At 40.4% G+C, this 17696-nt stretch overlaps 1 protein-coding gene across 1 annotated transcript in view; it reads left to right on the top strand.

Moving 5' to 3' along the window:
* KIAA1671 overlaps nucleotides 1-17696 on the top strand; it is a 297686-nt gene that overhangs the window by 243156 nt on the left and 36834 nt on the right. The window contains exon 6 of the mRNA XM_082258243.1: nucleotides 12842-12963. Within this exon, the coding sequence (XP_082114369.1) occupies nucleotides 12842-12963 (122 nt within the window). The remainder of the gene's footprint in view (nucleotides 1-12841; nucleotides 12964-17696) is intronic.

Here is a 17696-nt window from a genome sequence, read left to right as displayed (position 1 = left end):
TTTGGGCAGATTACAGGAGTTTTTATTTTTTTCCATTGGTCACTTTTCAACCTAAAAACGCCTGCACAACAACGCCTGTAAAACGCCTGAAAAAACGCCTGTAAATAGCAACGCCAAGATGTGAATGTAGCCTAAATGTAAAATAATGCAGATAGGGAATAAGATTCCCTGTAGAGAGTACAACATTAGGGATACAGAGTCGGCCAGCACTACAGAGGAAAAAGATTTGGGGGTGCCTATTTCAGATGAATGCAAAATGAGCAAACCGTGTGACTAGGCAGTGAGAAAAGCAAATAGAATTCTAGGATGCATCACTAGATGCATCATTAGAATAATGTGTCCAGTTTTGGGATCCACTTACAGAAAGATATTGATAAGATGGAACAAGTCCAGAGACGGGTAACAAAAATGGTGAAAGGTTTGGGGGATAAAACCTATTGAGAGCGACTTCAGGGACTTAATATGTACAGTCTGGAGGAAAGAAGGGAAAGGGGAGACTTGATTGAAACCTTTAAATTAGTGATCGACCGATATCGTTTTTTTAATACCGATACCAATATTTTCGTCATCGGATATTGTTATCGGCCGATACCCGCTGATATTTTCGGACATGTAAAAAAAAAATATATATATTTTTTTCTTTTCCAAAGGTACTCCTTGTGGAGGGATCTGGGGGTCTAAAAGACCCCAAACCCCTCCTCAGCACTAACAAGCATTCAAAATGCCAAGTTTGGCTGTTTTGAATGCTGTCAGTTTTTTTAATTCGGCGCCGAGTACCCGGAAGTGATGTCATGACATCACTTCCCGTTTTTTTTCATGGAGACCAGATCAGAGCCGAATGCGGCTTTGATCGGGTCTTCTCTTCGGCGGCGGTGGAGGTAGGATGCCTGGGACTCCCGGTAGGACAGGAGATGCAGGCGAGCCGCTGTGGGAGGGGGAGGGTCGTCCCCTCCCGCTCCTTGTAATGACAGCCGAGCGGCTTCTCAGCCGCATCGGTTGTCGTTACAAGTCAGCCAACCGTCGGCTATGGACACCAGTACCGGGGTGATTCCCCTAGCTGCTGGTATCACTCCGGTACATGCACTTTCCCTAAATATCGGTACCCTCAGGGGCAGATTCCAATATATGGGGGAAAGTGCAAATTGGCCCCCGATATATTGGTGTTGCCGATAATCATTTGATCCCTACTTTAAATACATCAAGGGGGTAAATAAGGTTCAGGAGGGCAGTTTTTACAATATGAAACCAAAATCAAGAACATGGGGACATGACCTCAACTAACTGAAAGAAAGTTCAAAAATAATCTTAGACAGTGATATTTTACTGAAAGGATAGTTGATGCTTGGAATAAACTACCAACAGAGGTAGTTAGACAGTCAAAAGTACATAGCTTCAAACCTAGATCTATAGTCAGGCAAAAAGTTAACGGAAAAAACCCCCCCAAAAAAAAAAAAAAGAAAATGGGCAGACTCAATGGACTACTGTCTTTTTCTGGCGTCACCATTCTTTGATTTTATGTTAGTGACTATAATGCAATATTTTCCTAATTCATTCTATTTTGTGTGAAAGGATAAAATTCTACCTAGAGGGATAATAGGCTAATAACATTTAACTTTGCCTCCATTTCCACAGAATGAATGCAGGCAGTGTCGCAGGGCAAAGAGCTCTGCATTCTTTTTATTAATGTACCCTTTGGAGTATAGCAGATTTGTAAAATAAGGTCACGGGGATAGGTGGCCTTCACATACTGTACTATTTTCCTCTCTCGTCTACCAAGACTCATACATTACTCAATGACCAATATGTGCAGTTCAAGTTTTACCTGCTATAATCAGGTAGTATATGGGGGACTTTCCAAATGACAACCTGTACAGATGCTAAAATCTCAGTTTTTAGCAATATTTTCTATTTTTCCACTAGGAATGGAATGATCTTTTCATACCTCAAGAGCAGTATTAACGAGTAGTCCAAGTCTAATTAAGCTCAGTGCTGTTGAGCTTTGTAGACTAGTGGCAGCTCTGTGGACTGGAACAGAATAGCTCTGAAAACACTTTAATAGGTCATCATCGAATCACTTTTATTGTTTCTGCAAAAGCCAGACATTTGGCTTGGGTGAGGAATATCAGAATGTGAAAGATCACTTGTTCAAAAGTTAATAGTTTCTACTTTGGAATTACTCAGGGTAGTAGGGTATAGCTCTGGCAAAATAAATATGCATAGCATGTTGAATGGCCAGCTTACAAATGTTCACATGGTCTCATAGGAGGAGTATCCCATGACTATATACAAAGACTATATGTCTGTGTGTATTGTCTGTCACAAGGGGTCTTTCATTTTTAAGATTCATAATTGACCACAAAAACTATCCAGCTTAAACCCATCATGACTTAGGCAGTAGAAATTGAGCATGTGATAAACAAAAAAAAACTCAAGTCAACCTTCTGTGAAAACTGCATGATAAAAAACAATTGCCAGAGACTGCTGAATCTCAATTTGTCTTTTAAAAGGAAAGCTTATGGAAATGGCACCCAGGATGCCCTAACTAATTAAATTAATAGAAAAAACCCCTTAAGCAAATAACCTGAAATAAATAAGACCACACAAGGAAATTGGTTTGGACAAAGGCCGCGGCTGTTTTTATTATTGGCTTAATAAATATATAAATACTCTGATACTTTATTTTTATTTAACTTCACTTTAGAGAAAAAACATCCAGCAGCCCAGCCAGACGGCTCGGGCTGACACTATGACATCAACATTTTTTAACAACATTTTCCATGACACACAGAACATAACAACTTTTTACAATAACATATTCGTCCACCCAAGCACCTTGGCTAAGGCGACAGCAAAAAGCCAATAATTAAATAACTGGCCGCGACAATAAGGGAGGGGGGGGGATAGACAGCAGATGAATGGTCTTGAGGAGATGAAGTGACCAGGAGACCCACGGTCACAGCTTAAATAGCCCCCTGCAGAGCCAGTTGGAACTAGAATTCAGTCAAGAGCAGGGGAATTCAGGCGGGAGTTTGGGGGGCACGCGCTAATCTGCCTGACGATACCCTAGGGCGGGAAGCATCAATAATTTTAAAATCTGCCCAGATACTTGAAGCTTATGAGCGGGAAGTTCTGACCATGGGATAGCCCAGGTCAAAAGTTCAACCTGGCTAAACCTGACTAATTAACTAGGCCTAAGGATAGCCTATTAAAATGACCTAATTAAAACCTAAATCTTCATTAACAAAAGAAGCCCCTACTGCCATTCCATATAGAAAATAAGGGTTATGTAACACCCCATTTTCTTCATATTCCTGTTCATGTCTGCATTCCCTGCCTCATGTTGGTCCACCCAAGGGATGTGCAACTTACTGACCATTAAAGCTGACCATACACTGATACATTTTCTTACAAACATTTTCAGTACATATGTACAGACTTAACAAATGTTGTTCAAAAGTACTTCAAATGTGTTTTCGCTTTAAATTGAATTTTAAATTCGATTTTTTGGAATTTGGAGCGCATGGACCAGGGGTTTCAATCCTTTTGAGCTTCCTGGGGTCACAGAGGAAGAAGAGGAATTGTCTTGGGCCACATATGTTCACTCAATAAAGTTAGCAATTGTGATAACCACCACAGAAGTGCCAAAAGAGGAGGAGGGGGGGGGGGGGTGGCTGGCTATCTTAAAGAATAAATCTCCAGACTGCTTTTACCACTTCTCGACCAAATGGTTTTACCCCCTTAATTACCAGGCCATTTTTTGCAATTTGGCACTGAGTGACTTTAACTGGTAATTTGTCTTTTTTTTCCCCCCACAAATAGAGCTTTCTTTCCTGAACCGAATCAGAACATCGCTGGGTGGGTGGGGGGGGGGGGGGGGGCATTGATTTGCGCAGCCAAGCCACCTTGCCGCAGTAAATCTGCAGGGGGCGGTCAGCAACTGGTTAAACATTACAGTTGCAGTTTTGCTTATTAGAAGAATAATTTAACATAAATAGTATCATCTATTATTCCTGTTTCATAGTTTTGCTGGACTAAGGACAAAGTAAGTTAGCGTAATGTGCTGCTTTTATTGATCTTTGATAATACAAGAAGGTTAGTACAGAGAATAAAGCTGGCTATAGATCAGCTTTTTTTTAATTTATTTTTTTCAGCCAGTAAGCTGAATGAAAAAGAAAAAAAAAACAAATTCCCTCATTCACACAAATGAGGTAGATGAAGAAATTACAAAAAAAAAAAGAAAAAAATGAGGTTGAAGGATTATAAGAGGTGCATGAAAGTCAGCCAGCCCTCAGTCTGATGTACTCACCCTCCAGTCTGTCACCAACCAAGTAGACCTGTCTCTTGATACAAAGAACAGGGGTTTAGTTGACACACATTTGCAAACGCATGTGAAAGCTGCAGAGCCACTTCACGGCACCCTGTAAAATCTGCAGTCCTAACACTCCTAATTTAGTGTCTCCACACTGGAAGCACATGGCTGCTAATGGATGGATAGGGGAACAGGTGAGAGGGAGACAGCCCAACCTCCCCCAACCCACCCCCATCCATGACTGGTCTGTTGTCTCAAAACTCAAATAACTAGGTTGTAACCATGGTACAAACTTGAAAGGACCAGCTGAGAAGCATTACACCTCCATCCCCTTGGTGGATGCAGTATAAAGACAGATAGGGATTTTATATATGGGGCATGGCCTGTAAAGCACAATGCCTTTCAATCCCTAATTTCCTATTTGGGACTTTGTGTGTGACAAGCAGGTCATGCTATTGGTCTCCATCCCTGTGTACGGAAAAATAAGGTCAAATCAGACTGCATCCACCAAAAACGCACGAAAATCGCACGGTGGGACTTTATATGAGGCACCAAGCTGTAGGCAAGAAATCACCCCCCTTTCCCCACTAGGGCTTTTTATTCCTGATCAACAAAAGTTTTCCAACTTGGTTATTTGACAGAAATCAATCTAATGATCGGCTTCTGTCGAATAGTGACAGCCACACACTGGTCAAAATTTAGCCAGTCCCTGCTAAACTGGTCGAAATTTGATCTTGCTTTGGCCACCTTAAAATGTTCTTTGAAAATCTTTATGCTAACATGAATTCTAAATGCTGACTGAAGTCAATGCAGACAGGCATAGCTGAGATACCTGGGGACAGAACAATGTAGCCTGGGGTTGTTTGCGCAGCATGTTTGTTGCTCAGTAACAGAATGAGGTGGAACAAGGGTGTGACTGTCCGCTTTAAAGGTAAACTTCTGCTTAAGTAGAGATATCAGGTTGACACACACAGATGTATTAGTAGCCTGTACAGAAAATGTGCAATTGCTTTGTAATTTTACTAACCTGAATAGACAGGTTTGTGATTCTGAAAGGAAAAAGGTAAAGACCATCTAAATCTGGACTGTTGAAATTCATGGCATCTATATCGTATGATAAAAAAAAAGTATAAAGATATTTGAGTGAAAATTAATAAAAATGTTATTAGATTCAGATATGAAGTCAACAGATGTTATATGCAAATCTTCATTTCCTGTGAAGTCAAGCTTTTCTCTACTTCCTCCTACCTCTGTCTAGGCTCATGTGGCCTCACTGACCAAAAGTGAAGGGTTTAGAGGAACAAGGGGGTAGAGCAAAAATCTACATTCACATTAAGGGTCAAAATTTGCATAGAATTCAAACTGTTTGCATTTATGGATGTAGTGTGTGCTTTGACATGGGGTTTTCACTGAAGGGAATTTCTGACTGAACTTATTTTTATCTCTTTTATGGTCCTTTTATCCTTGCATAGTATAAATCATTTTTATTTATATTATAATTTATTTATTTAAATGCCTTAAAATACCTTTTTCCCTAGTTGAAGTGGTTGTAAAGTCAGAAGTTTTTTTATTTTAATGCATTCTATGCCTTAAGATAAAAATCCTATGTGCAGCAGCCCCCCTCAGCCCTCTAATACTTACCTGAGGTCCCTCTCTATCCAGCGATGTCCACGAGTGCCTTCGTCTTCCGGGACTCTCTCTTTTGATTGGCTGAGACACAGCGGCGCCATTGGCTCCTGCTGCTGTCAGTCAAACCCAGCTCAAAATAAGGAGAGGGGGGCGGGCCCAACGGCAGCTCTGTGTCCAATTGGACACAGGGAGCTGTAGCTCGGCTCGGGTGCCCCCATAGCAAGCTGCTTGCTGTGGGGGCACTCAAAAGGGGGGAGGGGCCAGGAGCTCCAGCAAGGGACCCAAGAAGAGGAGGATCTGAGCTGCCCTGTGCAAAACCACTGCACAGTTGAGGTAAGTTTAGTGTTCTTTGTTGGCTAAGTGGAGTAACAGCAAAAACCCTCATAACATGTGAAATGGAAGGAAGGGAGGGGGTGTTTGGCAGAGGTCTGTTAGTAGGGCCTGGTTCACACCTATGCAGGTTGCAGTTTGCATATTCCAGGTGCATTTTACGTTTTTCAATACACATTTTTGATCCATTGAAGTCTTTGGTACCAAAAACAATCCCCTGGCCCTTTCCAAAAAATGCGCAGATGTGAATGTGACCCATAGGAAACCATGTTACATGGACTGTTGTGTGTTTCTGCAAAACTGAAAATGCACAAAAAATGCATAGGTGTGAATCAGACCTAGGTACTAATTACTAAAACCATTGTGTCTAAAGCCTCGATCACAGGAGATGTACATAACATGACATGTTTACCTGCACGGGGATGCACAGGTGTTTCATGCATCCTCATGCAGGCAGTCCCAATGCTGTCAATTGGAATGAAGCGGCTGCCCAAACACAGTCACTGCTCCTAATGTGACATCTGTGCAGGTGCATGGCCCAGAACATATCCAGGATAACAGCAATTAGACTGCCCATTAGTTTTTGTACTCCCCATGTGAATAAGGCATAACTCTCAAGAATATTAGTCTGGCATCATATTTAGACATGTATAGCTGCTGTCATAGGAAAGTGTGGGTAAGATGAAAATGGGCATGTGGTAACTAACTGAAACAAATCATAAAGTGCAATGGTTTGTATAATTTAAAAAAAAAGTTGCTCTCTAGAAGGAAAAAAGATTTCTTAACAAGGTTGGATTCATGTCATAGTCCTCTTTGGGGATAGGTCAGAATGCAGAATTCACGTCAAAGCCTCTGGTGCAAATTGTTGTTCTATGACCCCAGGGGGTACATACCAGTTATGTGGGTGTGGGTTTACTCTTTCTGCTTTTTTTTTTTTTTTCCTCGAAAACTAGCATAGATCCTGAATGGCTAGTTTTTTTTTTTTTTTCTCATAGTCTTCTAGACAGGTATTTTACTTTTGATATGAACACTGCCTTCAGTGTTTGTGTTAGCTAGTTGTCAACATAACCCCTTCCCGCTTATTCCAGTTATGTATTATCGAAAAATTCTAAAAGTGTTAACTAAGCCCACAACCATAAGATCAGTATGTATTTGTAGTAAAGTATGATATACTTTTATATATACTCACTGTGAGATTTATATATCTACATTATACTCACTGTGGAACCTAAGCGGTTAATCCTCTGCAATGTGCAAAAAGGCTGTTTGATCCTGTCTTCTCTGATCCTTCCCTTCTTTTACTCTCCCCAATCTATCTCCTGATGGTACAGTGTCTTGGAGGCACTTTGCACATGCTCAGTTTGGTGTGTATTGCTGGAGGGTTTTTATTTTTGGAGCGTGCATGCGATCGGCACATGGTCAATCAGCACTGTCCAGATAGAACGTCAGGGGACATGCAGCCTCATAGGACAGTCAGAGCAGAATGAAAACTCCTCTTACAAGCTTTAACCAGTGCTCAGCTGGACACTGATAGAAGTCACAAGACTGCTATATACTGCTGATGAGAACAGGTATTTAGCAGTTTGTATTTATTAAAATAATGGCATTTCCATGTTCTGTGCACTGTGCGGGACCAGATATAGTGAATGCAGAGTCCAGGGTTTAGTAACACTTTTAAAATCCTAACTGCTTTTCTTTTGTAATCACTTTGCATGGCAAAAATAGGGTGGGGGCCTATCCATGAGCCAGTCATTGTACAGTGCTCTTAGTGTAAAAGTTTGGAACTGGTGGAGAATGAGGGCCTCACCAATGATGTGATATTCATTGACTATGCAATAGACCTGTGTGTGTTGTGATTTTAGGTAGACTATAACAACAAGAAATTCATTGTTATTAAGAGCTGTGTGCTGTACAGAGGAAACATAAAAATAGTAGGTGCTACGCTAATACGATGGTAAAACAGAATCACTTCACATATTTATATATACCTTTTTATTTTTCATTAAAAGAGAAGACATCAGTATGTTAAAGAGGAACTACACTGCATCTGAGCACCACAAACCAAAAAACACAAATTCATTTTTAATATTCAAAGCAAATTCTCTTATTTATCCATGTCTCCTTGCTTTATTTTGCTGAGAAAAACACCCCCCTAGCAGTTCTGGCCATGTCCATCTTGAGTAAGGGCAGATGAACATGTAATATTTACTTCCTGGAACCATCTGCCCTTAGCTCAGCCATGCAGGCAGGAAGATGTGCTTAGTGGAAATAACCCCTCCTCCCCTCCTAAAGGCTCCTGGGAAGTATGACATCATTTGCCTCGGCAAGAAACCAGGAAGTAACTTAAGTGCTAAAAAAAAGTTTAAACCAAGTAAATATAATATACTTTATCTATTTACTAATGCTAGCAGCATAGGGATTAAAAATAGTCAATGTTGATTGAGAGGGTAAAGTTTCACTTTAGATAAAAAAAAAAAAAGATACGTTTTCTAGCATTGGTATAGAAATAAGTTTCTGCATAATTCCTGGATGTTGGCAGAGTTCAGGAAATGCTTGCTGGGAATTTTGCGCAAATCAAAGCCTTGGAGACAAAAAAAGAGTGTTTATGCCTTTATGCGTAACCTTCCCTTCAGTGTTCCATTGATTTCTGAAATTATAATACTTTCCCATATGTCTATATTTTCCTGTTGAGCCATTACAGTTGCCTTACAAATTTGACAGGATGCATAAGAGAAAAAATACATTTTCTTCCACTTCCTCCAATAATTCCTGCTCAGGAAAAAATGGTAATGTAAATTACATTGGTTCATCCACTAAAACTGTAAGGCTAAATGAGAACAACTGTCATTTGTACCTCCAGGCTATTGAAGGACTCATTATAAAAAGGAGTTTTTTTTATATGAGAGGGGGTCACCTCTATGTGTCCTCTGCTCCTGCAGTGATGGGAAGTTGACTTATGAAAACTCATTAATGACGTCCGTTGTAACGCCTCAAATATTCCTCTGTGTCTGAATGCTATGTGCTTGAATTTTATGTACGGTTAGAATACTGAATCTGGCTTTCAAAATAAAATACCGTATTTATCGGCGTATAACACAGACTTTTTCCTCCTAAAAATGGAGGAAAAAGCAGCAGTGCGTGTTATACGCCGATATTAAAAAAAGAAAACGGCCAGGAAGCATTGCCGAGAGCAGAAGGGGCGGGCCAGGCCGAGGAGAAGGAAGGACGAGCTGTCATAAGAGCAGAAGGGGGCGGGCCGAGCCGAGGAGAAGAGAGAACGAGCGAGCGTTGTCATCGGAAGTCCCGCCTATGACAGACGTCACACGTCTCGGCAGAGGAGGCGGGACTTCCGATGACTGCGCTCGCTCGTTCTCCCTTCTCCTCGGCTCGGCCCGCCCCCTTCTGCTCTTATGACAGCTCGTCCTTCCTTCTCGGTCCGGCCCGCCCCTTCTGCTCTCGGAGTCGGCGCTGCTTCCCGGTCTTTTTTAAAACAAATGAGGTCAGTTCCAATGGCGCTTGCGATGCTGCATATTTGGACATTGCGCTTGCGAGGCTGCTTATATGGACACTTGGTGGGCTGCATGTATGGACACTTGGTGGGCTGCATGTATGGACACTTGGTGGGCTGCATGTATGGACACTTGGTGGGCTGCATGTATGGACACTGCTGGTGGGCTGCATTCATTGACACTGCTGGTGGGCTGCATTCATTGACACTGCTGGTGGGCTGCATTCATTGACACTGCTGGTGGGCTGCATTCATTGACACTGCTGGTGGGCTGCATTCATTGACACTGCTGGTGGGCTGCATTCATTGACACTGCTGGTGGGCTGCATTCATTGACACTGCTGGTGGGCTGCATTTATGGACACTGGTGAGATATCATTTGATTTAAAAAAAAAAAAAAAAAAAATGTTCTGAGTTCAAAGCTGTTTATGTTAAATTTAAGCTTTTTTCCTGAAATTTCTCTCCAAATATTGGGGTGCCTGTTATACGCCGGCGCGTGTTATACGCCGATAAATACGGTAATCCGAAATGCTCATAACCCAGCCTTCAACAACCTTTTTTTTTTTTCCTGTACCCAGCCAGATGACCTTGACCTCTCAAGAGCAAACTGTCAGCGGGTATTTTGATTAGTAGTTATCGATCATAAGGTTCCCACTGATCATCTAATCTCTGCAGGTAGCCATTTAGAATCAAAAGAAGCTGCACTTATCCATGGAGAGCTTCTTTATTAGCCTGAATTTTTAGCAAAACAGTTGTCCGCATGCAGATGCACTTGGACCCAAGCAGGCCATGGTATCCTTACCATGCTTGGCTGTTTTTAGGTCTAGTTCAGAGTGGGAATCAATAATACTGATTTAGTGTCCAGTTTGTATCTCAATTACATGAATGAGCAGCTAAGCTAAGACCGATAATCCAGTGTATGCAAGCCTATTTCCAAATGGAACATATCAACATGCACTGCTAGAAGTGCTTACTTCAGAATTATATGCCTGAAAACAGAAATCCTATCTTTGTTTTGGCTAGCAGTATATGGACTGTTGATAAGATGTTACTTAGAAAAATATTCTCTCTTAAATATATATAATCTGCAAAAAAACAGAAGAGTTCTCTTGTTAAAAGTTGGGTGTCATTACAACACCTACAAACATGCCTCTATTTTAAATGTATCATTTTTTTTTTTTTTTTGAGGTTTCATTAGCCTTATGACAACTAAGGCTGGCCTTACATTACACAATTTTCTTACAATTTTCTGTACAATTTTCATGAAATTTACCTTCAATTATGTAGTAAAAAGGCCTGCCTAATTGGATACAAGTGAAAGTGTTGTTTTATCTTTGACCTCAAATTATGTGGTTTGTGGCAAATCGAACAGAAAATTGTACAAGAAAATTGAATATGTATGGCCAGCCTAAGGCTATTTTAACCACTTAAGCCCCGCAAGATTTTACCCCCTTCCTGACCAGGGCCTATTTTGCGATTCGGCACTGCGTGACTTTAACGGACAATTGCGCGGTCGTGCGACGCTGTACCTAAACAAATTTGACGTCCTTTTTTCCCCACAAACAGAGCTTTCTTTTGGTGGTATTTGATCACCTGTGCGATTTTTTGATCATGCGCTATAAACAAAAAAAGAGCGTAAATTTTGCAAAAATAACAATATTTTTCAAATTTTTTTATATGAAATTCCCCCCCAAAAAAAATGTACAAATCTAAATTTTTTAACATTTTAGGCCAATTTGTTTTATGCTACATATTTTTGGTAAAAAAAATTGCAAAAAGCGTATTTTGATTGGTTTGCGCAAAACTTATTGTGTTTTACTAACTAAGGGAAAGATTTTTGTCTTTTTTTTTTTTTAACGCGTAATGGCGGCAATCTGCGATTTTTTTTTTTTTTTTTTTTTTTTTTTTTGCGGGACTGCGACCCTTGACCCTTGATTCTACTGTGTAGAACCGTTGATCAGTGTCCTTACACCTCAAGCCACAGCCAATCACAGTAAGAATCACGCCCCTAGGGACACACACAGCCCCTCCCTCTCAAATAAAGTTAACCCCCTTCACTACCAGTGTATTTTTACAGTAACAGTGCATATGTATAGCACTGATTACTGTAGAAATGTCACTGGTAAACCCAAAAGTGTCAAAAATGTCAGTCAAGGGTCCGATCTGTCCGCCGCAATGTCGCAGTACCGCAAAAAAAATCGCAGATCGCCGCCATTACGCGTTAAAAAAAATGACAAAAATCTTTCCCTTTGTTAGTAAACGCGATAACTTTTGCGCAAACCAATAAAACTACGCTTTTTGCGATTTTTTTTTTTTTTTTTTTTTTTTTTTTTTACCAAACATATGTAACATAAAACAAATTGGCCAAAAATGTTAAAAAATTTTGATTTTTACATTTTTTTTTGGGGAATTTCTTATAAAAAAATGTGAAAAATATTGTTATTTTTGCAAAATTTACGCTCTTTTTTTGTTTATAGCGCAAAAAGTAAAAAGCGCACAGGTGATCAAATACCACCAAAAGAAAGCTCTGTTTGTGGGAAAAAAAGGACGTCAAATTCGTTTAGGTACAGCGTCGCACGACCGCGCAATTGTCAGTTAAAGTCACGCAGTGCCGAATCGCAAAATACCCCCTGGTCGTTTAGCAGCCAAATCCTCCGGGGCTTAAGTGGTTAAGAAAGCTTGAAAAAGCTGCAAAAAAAGCTTTAAAAAATGCCAGTAAATCAATATGCTCAGGTGTAAATGGAGCCTTAGGGTAGAGTGCTGATAGTTTTTCTACTTTCTGTGTGCTTTGCTCATATAAAAGATTTTGGATAGAGAATGTTTCATGTTTCTTAATCACGCTGTAATGCGTATATTTGTTCTCAAATGTTAGGCACTGCCACTTCTACAGTATAAACACATTTTTAAGGTATCATACAAGTTGTCCAAGCTGGACTAATGTAACTGTAAAAACATACCATATCTGGAATTCCTTTTTAAGTGTGTAAAAGTATTATGTTTATATCTGAAATAGAAGCTGGAAGTGTGCAATTTGCTCACTTTTTTTTTTTTTTTTTAATCTTCAGGACCATGTAAAGCAGTGTTTCTCAAGATCCTCTACAAGCAACAAGGACACAGACTCACTTGTGCAAGATCCTGACCGACAGTATGGAACATGGAGCCAGGATAAACAGCAGACTGAGGACAGGTAAGTCATTTATTACATCCATTTGTACTACTCGTCCTAATTTCATATAGTAAGCATTGCCTTGTCTGCCACCCATGTCCTTGGGAATCTAATCATTTTGGTTTTAAAGGAACTTGTCAGGATAAGAATAGAAATACTGCTGCTGTCTTGTTTTTGACATTGCAGGCTCCAGGACTGTGAATCTTCTCCTTGCTTAACAACTTAGTGCGCCATTGGCCTGGTAGAAGGTTAGGTCCAGAAAATTGTTGGAGGCACCTACTATGGCCAATTTCCCACTAGGCTGTGAATACAAGATCAGGATGTAAGTCCTGAGGCATGCACCCTCAAAATAAGTCAGCAGTGGCAGCTATGATTAGCCTCTCAGCATTTGTTCATGTTGTGGAAAGATACAACAACTCATTAATCAAACTATATTTTATAGTGGATGTACCTGTATATTTGAATTCAAGTTGTTGTACCAGAGTGATGCTTGTAGCTGCAGTCTTCACCCTGGTACAATTTTTTTTAGAGCCAATGGCCAGCTCTCTCATAATAACAACCCATGTGGCTAAGCAGGCGCTCAGCTGGTATTACAAACAGGCATCCCCCACCCCCTTCTTCCACTTGCCCGGGCTCCCTTGCCCCACGAGAGCTCCCGAGTGACCAGCTGGCACGTTTGCTGGCCGGCTGGAGACCTGAAAAAAATCCAGAATCCGCTTTGATGAGATTTCGGATATGGTAACCCGGAAGCAACGTCATTACATCACTTCTGGTTTACTGGCATCCTAAAGGCGCCAGTTTGAAAAATCGAAAGTATTCAAAAATGCCGACCTTGGCATTTTGAATGCTTTCAAGTGCAAAGGAGGGATTTGGGGTCTTATAGACCCCAGATTCCCTCCATAAAAAGGACCTGTCACGTACATATAACAGGGACGTTTACATTCCTTGTGACAGCAATAAAAATTATGGAAAAAAGTTAAAGCAACAAAGTAAAAAAAATATACATATATAATAAAAAAAAAAGTAAGTGCCCCGCCCCCTTGTGCTAGTGCGCAAATGCATGTGTTCATCCTGAACGCATGCAAACCACGATCGTCCCACACATGTGAGTTATCACTCTGAACATCCGATCATGGGCAGTAATTCTAGCAGTAGACCTCCTCTGTACATCTAAAGTGGTAACCTGTAAAGGCTTTTAAAGCATCGCTTATGGATAATAAAGTTCTCAGGGTTTATTGCCATTGTGCGGGCGTGTACAATTTTAAAGTGTGACATGTTTGGTATCTATTTACTTGGCGTGACATTGTAACATAATAAAAATTGGGTTATGTATTATTTTTTTTTTTTTTTTGCATTCAAATTTAAAAAAATATACCCCCCCCCCCAAATACTGCGTTTGAATAAACACTGCGCAAGTACCATGTGACATAAAAAATTGCTAAACCCACCAATTTATTTGTTTTTACTTCTGCCTGGGTGGCTGTTAGGCTAGCCATACACAGCCAGATTTCTCTGTGGGTTAAACCAGAGAGAATCAGTAGAATTCTCCATCCATAGTAAGCAGCATGGATGGAGGATTATGCACTGCTGACTGCAACTGACACAATAAAGTCACTGTAATGGTTTTCCACCTGGCTTCTTTAATTTTTTTGGTTAGGATTGGTAAAGCCAGGTGTTGCTAACAAGACCACCAGCAGCTCAAATTTCAACGGATTCCTCTGGAATCGGCCAAAATGATCTTAAGAACAAACTTTTCTCGGACAGGAAGTAAGGGAATCTCTCCAACAGATTCTCTGACCGCCTCAACATTTGACAGGATCCTGTTCTAATCATTTTCTACTTTATTTAAAACTAAAAACGTTTTGGCTATAGTCGGCAGTAATAATTTAGAAAAATCCATATCTACAATACCGTGAATGAGCGTTGTCATCCCTGGATAGGAAGAGTAATAAGCGTCAGGATTACTAGGTGAAAAAAAACAAATTGGTAAAAAGCAAACCAATGCAGTCACCACTCTAATGACAGGTAAGCTGCAATATACATTACAGTAATTACATCTTTGTTTTTTGGGTTTGGATTTGCTTAAAACTAATATCCAGGGAAAATGTAAAGTTACACTTGCAGTGGGGTTACCAGTGCAGTCACAGGCATTCTGATGCTATCACGTACAATAAAGGGCTCCTCCATTGTTAGTAAGGACATTGAGGGCCTGTCTACAACTCTGAGCATCAGAGAGAAGAGAAGAGCGTCGGCTGCCAGGGGAACATAATATTAGGCATAAGGTGACCAATCCGTTTTTTATTGCTCCCCTTTACAAATACTGTCATTTAAGCTTTGTAGTGCATGGGAGCCCCACTGCAAGGGTATCTTGAACCACTTCCTTACCGCTGGACGTCATACGTGTGGGCTTTACGTGGGGATACCTGAATGATGCCTGCGTCTGCAGGCATCATAATTTTTTTTTTTTTTTAGCTTTTTTTTTAGCTGGTGATTCCCTGCACCGTAAGAACATTTATAGCGGCTGTTCAGCCACTTGATCATTTTTACAGGCGGCGGGAGGGGACATTCCCTCCTGTCCCGCTGCCCTCTGGTGCTTCTACCGGCTCGCCCGTCTGATTGGCAAGCCAGAGAAGGAATCCGCCTGCGGTGGAAGTAGACCAGTCTCTATGACTATCGGAGGTCCGGGCATGACATTATGACCTCACGCCCGGCCCGGCAGTTGTCAATACTGCTGTGATCTCGGGTGCATAGCCGAGATCGTTTTTTGTTTTTTTTTATTTCAGGCTTTCTTGCCTGTAGGAGAGATGTGAGGTCTTATTGACCCCAGATCTCTCCATAGACATCCAGGACATGTCAAGCACTATTCCTATTACAAGGGATGTTTACATTCCTTGTAATAGGAATAAAAGTGACCAAAAAAAAAAATATTTTAAAGGAAAGTGTAAAAAAAAAATAACATGAACAAAAAAAAATTTAAAGTGCCCCTGGCCCGTGTATTCGTACGCAGAAGCGAACGCATGCATAACACCGTGGCCACATATGTAAACAGCGTTCAATCCATATAGCGAGAGCGACGACTGCAAAACCACCTCTGTAACTCTAAACTGGTAACCTGTAAAAAATGTTTAAGGGTTACCAGTGGAGATTTTTAAGTGCCGAAATTTGGCGTCATTCCTTAGGTGTGTGCAATTATAAAGCATGACATGTTAAGTATCTATTTACTCGGTATAACATCATCTTTCCCATTATACAAAAAAAATAGGCTAACTTTAGTGTTTTTTTTTTTTTAATTCATAAAACTGTTTTTCTTTCAAAAAAAAAACATGTTTGAAAAATGTCTGCGCAAATACCGTGTGACATAAAAAGTTGCAATAACCGCCATTTTATTCCCTAGGGTCTCTGATAAAAAAAAAAAAAAATATATATATATATATATATATATATATATATATATAATGTTTGGGGGTTCTGAGTTATTTTCCAACAAAAAAAATGATGATTTTTACATGTAGGAGCGGAGTGCCAGAAATGGAAGTGTTTAAATTTTCACTGGAGTTCAGCTTTCTGGAGAGTTTGGGATTGCCAATGTAAAACACACAAGTTGCTGTGTATGTATTGAGCATTTCCACCTGGATTGTGAGACACATCAACCAACTAGTTAGCAACAGTCCAAGCTATCTAATGGCTACAGAGACCATTTATTGCATTTGGTTTTCTTTGTGGCTGTGGAATTGTGACTGCAGTAGAGAGTGTTTTATAATATAAAGTGATTATTCTGAAACAGGATCAGTCGTTGCCTCTCTTTCAGTGGAAAACTACCTTTGCATTGTCATTTGCACAATTTATTATGTTTTAAAATAGATGCATTTTATATAGACAATGAATACTGGGTAAAGTATACAAGTAGTAGATAACAAAAATGACTTGCAGCTATCGGTAACATTTTGGATTTGATGATTTTCAAGCATCCAATAATAGATAGGACATTAGTCTGGCACATCTAAACCCTGAATTCCCCAGGAGGCAATTTTGTCACTAGATTTGCCTGTGATCTGTAATTAGGAACACAAGGGCTTTGGTACAATGTGCAGTGTTTTATCTAGCTTTCTTATCAATAAAAACCTGTGGTAGATGGGCTAACATTCAACAGTGTCACTCAATGCCTGGCTGTGCAAAAACAATCATTTATACAAAATGTTTTGCTTTCTCGTTCATTGAAGGGCACAGGAAATCTTTAACCTTTGGGTTATACTGCCATATACAGAAGGATTGGACACTGATGAACACTAAAACTATAGACCAGCCCAGGATACACTCCAACCACCCCCCACCCCCAAAAGAAAAAGAAAAGTACCAGCATGCCTCCGATTTTTGTTTGTGCCCTAAGAGGATGGATACCTTTTCTTCAGATCTGCGGTTTTAAAGACTAACATTTTTGGTAGCTTTTTTGCTTTATTTGTAAATTTTAGATTTTTTTTTTCCCTTTAAGCAGGAGCTACCTCATTTACATAGGATACCGAGTGCCATTGTTCCTCATTCCTGCCAGTTTTACGGCAAATGAGGTTAATGCTGTGGAACTGAGCGCTGACTTCAACTACTGGTAAGAGTGTTTTGCGCGCCCTCTCTGTGCTTTTTCCTGCCATACAGCGACAAAGAAGCATCTCTCCCACTGAGGCTCCTTGCAAGAGCCATGTGGAACTTTGATCCATTCCTACTGCCCAGAAGGTGACTTTGGTCACCTACAACTATCTGAC

Source organism: Pelophylax lessonae (assembly GCF_965119305.1).
Source record: "Pelophylax lessonae genome assembly, chromosome: 1".
NCBI classification, from domain to species: Eukaryota; Metazoa; Chordata; class Amphibia; order Anura; family Ranidae; genus Pelophylax; species Pelophylax lessonae.
Note: the sequence above shows the minus strand (reverse complement) of the source record. Positions and strands in the feature narration are given on the sequence as shown.